Genomic DNA, 1,700 nt, shown 5'->3' with positions numbered 1-1,700 from the left:
CAGGGCAGTTCGGGATCACCCCCCCCAGTCTCTGGTAGTGGCCAGCTCCAGCCACATGGGACCAACAAGGACCACCAAGGTCTTGGATGGAAGGTGTGCTCTTCACCCAGGTCCCCACTCACCCACACAGCCCACACCAGTGGGGTTCAGCTCGAAGTCCTGTGGGCAGTTGCACAGGTAGCTGCCAGGGGTGTTGACGCACAGGCCGTTGATACAGTTCACAGGGTCTGCACATTCATTGATGTCTGAAAAGATGGAAAGATGAAGACTGAAAAGAAAGATGATGACTGCCACAGAAACCACAGCCCCAGCCCTAAGCTCTGCACTGTGCCTTCAGGGTGTATCCCAACAGCCACGGTGCTTCCAAGGCTCCTCACGTGGTAGTAGGCAAAGCCCTTCTAGAAACAGACCTTGCCTTGTCCTACCTCACACCACCCTGCCCAGAGTCAGAAGAAAGGAGCAGAACCACACTGAGCTTTCCCTCCTGTCCACTGAAGGCCCCACTTCCAGCAGCATCGAGGCCTCGCCAAGAGCAAAGACCCATCACCACATCACCCAGGGACCCTTAGTTGGCTTTAGGCTACTGGTTCCGCTCCCTGTCATGGTTGGGCCAAGGTCAAACCAGCAAACCACAGAGCAGTGATCCTCATCCGACAGCCCCGTGAAAGTCCTATACCTGTGCAGTTGCCTCCACTCCTGTCCAGTTCATAGCCATCATCACAGGCGCAGCGGAACATCCCAGGCAGGTTCTGGCAGGTCCCAAAGACACAGATATTCTGGAAGGTGCATTCATCAATGTCTGCAAAACAAGGAGAGCTGGGTACTCAGGACCTGGCAGAGTGAGGGCCAGGACAGGCCTCTCCTGCTCCCACCTCAAAGCAGAGCCACAGCCCAGCTGTGGGTAACCCATCTCAGGATGGTTCTAGTGCCATGGGACACCATCTCCTGGGTGAGCAGGACCAGCCATGCTGTGTCTATGCCCCCTCCCCTCCCCCCTGTTTTGCCGATTGTCTACATCTTGCATGGATCCTTGGCTCAGCCCAGCCTCTCTGCAGGCTGGGGACCAACTCCTGTAAGCGCAAGAGCTGGCACCTCAGGAGCCTTGCACCACCAGGTGACGGTGGGTCTTGCTTAGGTGGGTCTTGCTTAGTAACGGAGCAGGTGGTGACAGTGCAGTGGAGAGACCAAGGCCAGAAAAGAGGTGGACACTGGATCTCCTGGAGCAGCAGTCAAAGCTCTGGGCACTTACCCTGGCAGGCCTTGCTGTCCTCTGTGGGATTGAAGCCCATCTCGCACTCGCAGCGGTAACCCCCAGGTGCATTGAGACACTGCCCGTTCTCACACAGGTTCACGTTATCCGCACACTCGTCCACATCTAGAGAGAGTCAAGCATGAGACCGACATGGTGTCCACCCAAAGACGGGAGCTTCCCTCAGCTTGCCCAGAAAATTCCCATGGGTTTTTTTCCCCCCCTCTGCTGAGAGGCTGTGAGGAGGGGGCTGCAATACTTCTTGTTGCCTTGATCCTCCCCAAACACCCGCTGAGAAGAAGGTGGCTCTCTGCTGAAGGTACCTGAGCAGGCTGCAGTGGCTTTTACGGGACATCTGATTCGGGGAACCCCAGACACAGGCAGCCAGGCATTGAGCCAGGCTGGTGGTTAAGAGGGGGTGACTCCATGTCCCATCAGGATGCCCAAGCCA

General features: G+C 56.8%; 1 protein-coding gene across 1 annotated transcript in view; it reads right to left on the bottom strand.

Annotated features, from left to right (window-relative positions):
• Nucleotides 1-1,700, bottom strand: part of LOC104124402 (fibrillin-2) — a 121,153-nt gene that overhangs the window by 23,968 nt on the left and 95,485 nt on the right. Inside the window, 3 exon segments of the mRNA XM_035892341.1 lie at nucleotides 123-245; nucleotides 677-799; nucleotides 1,250-1,472. Coding sequence (XP_035748234.1) covers nucleotides 123-245; nucleotides 677-799; nucleotides 1,250-1,472 — 469 coding nt within the window.

The sequence above is a fragment of the Egretta garzetta genome, unplaced genomic scaffold (genome assembly GCF_000687185.1).
Source record: "Egretta garzetta isolate BGI_Z169 unplaced genomic scaffold, ASM68718v1 scaffold4, whole genome shotgun sequence".
NCBI lineage: Eukaryota > Metazoa > Chordata > Aves > Pelecaniformes > Ardeidae > Egretta > Egretta garzetta.
This window is presented reverse-complemented; position numbering and strand designations above follow the sequence as displayed.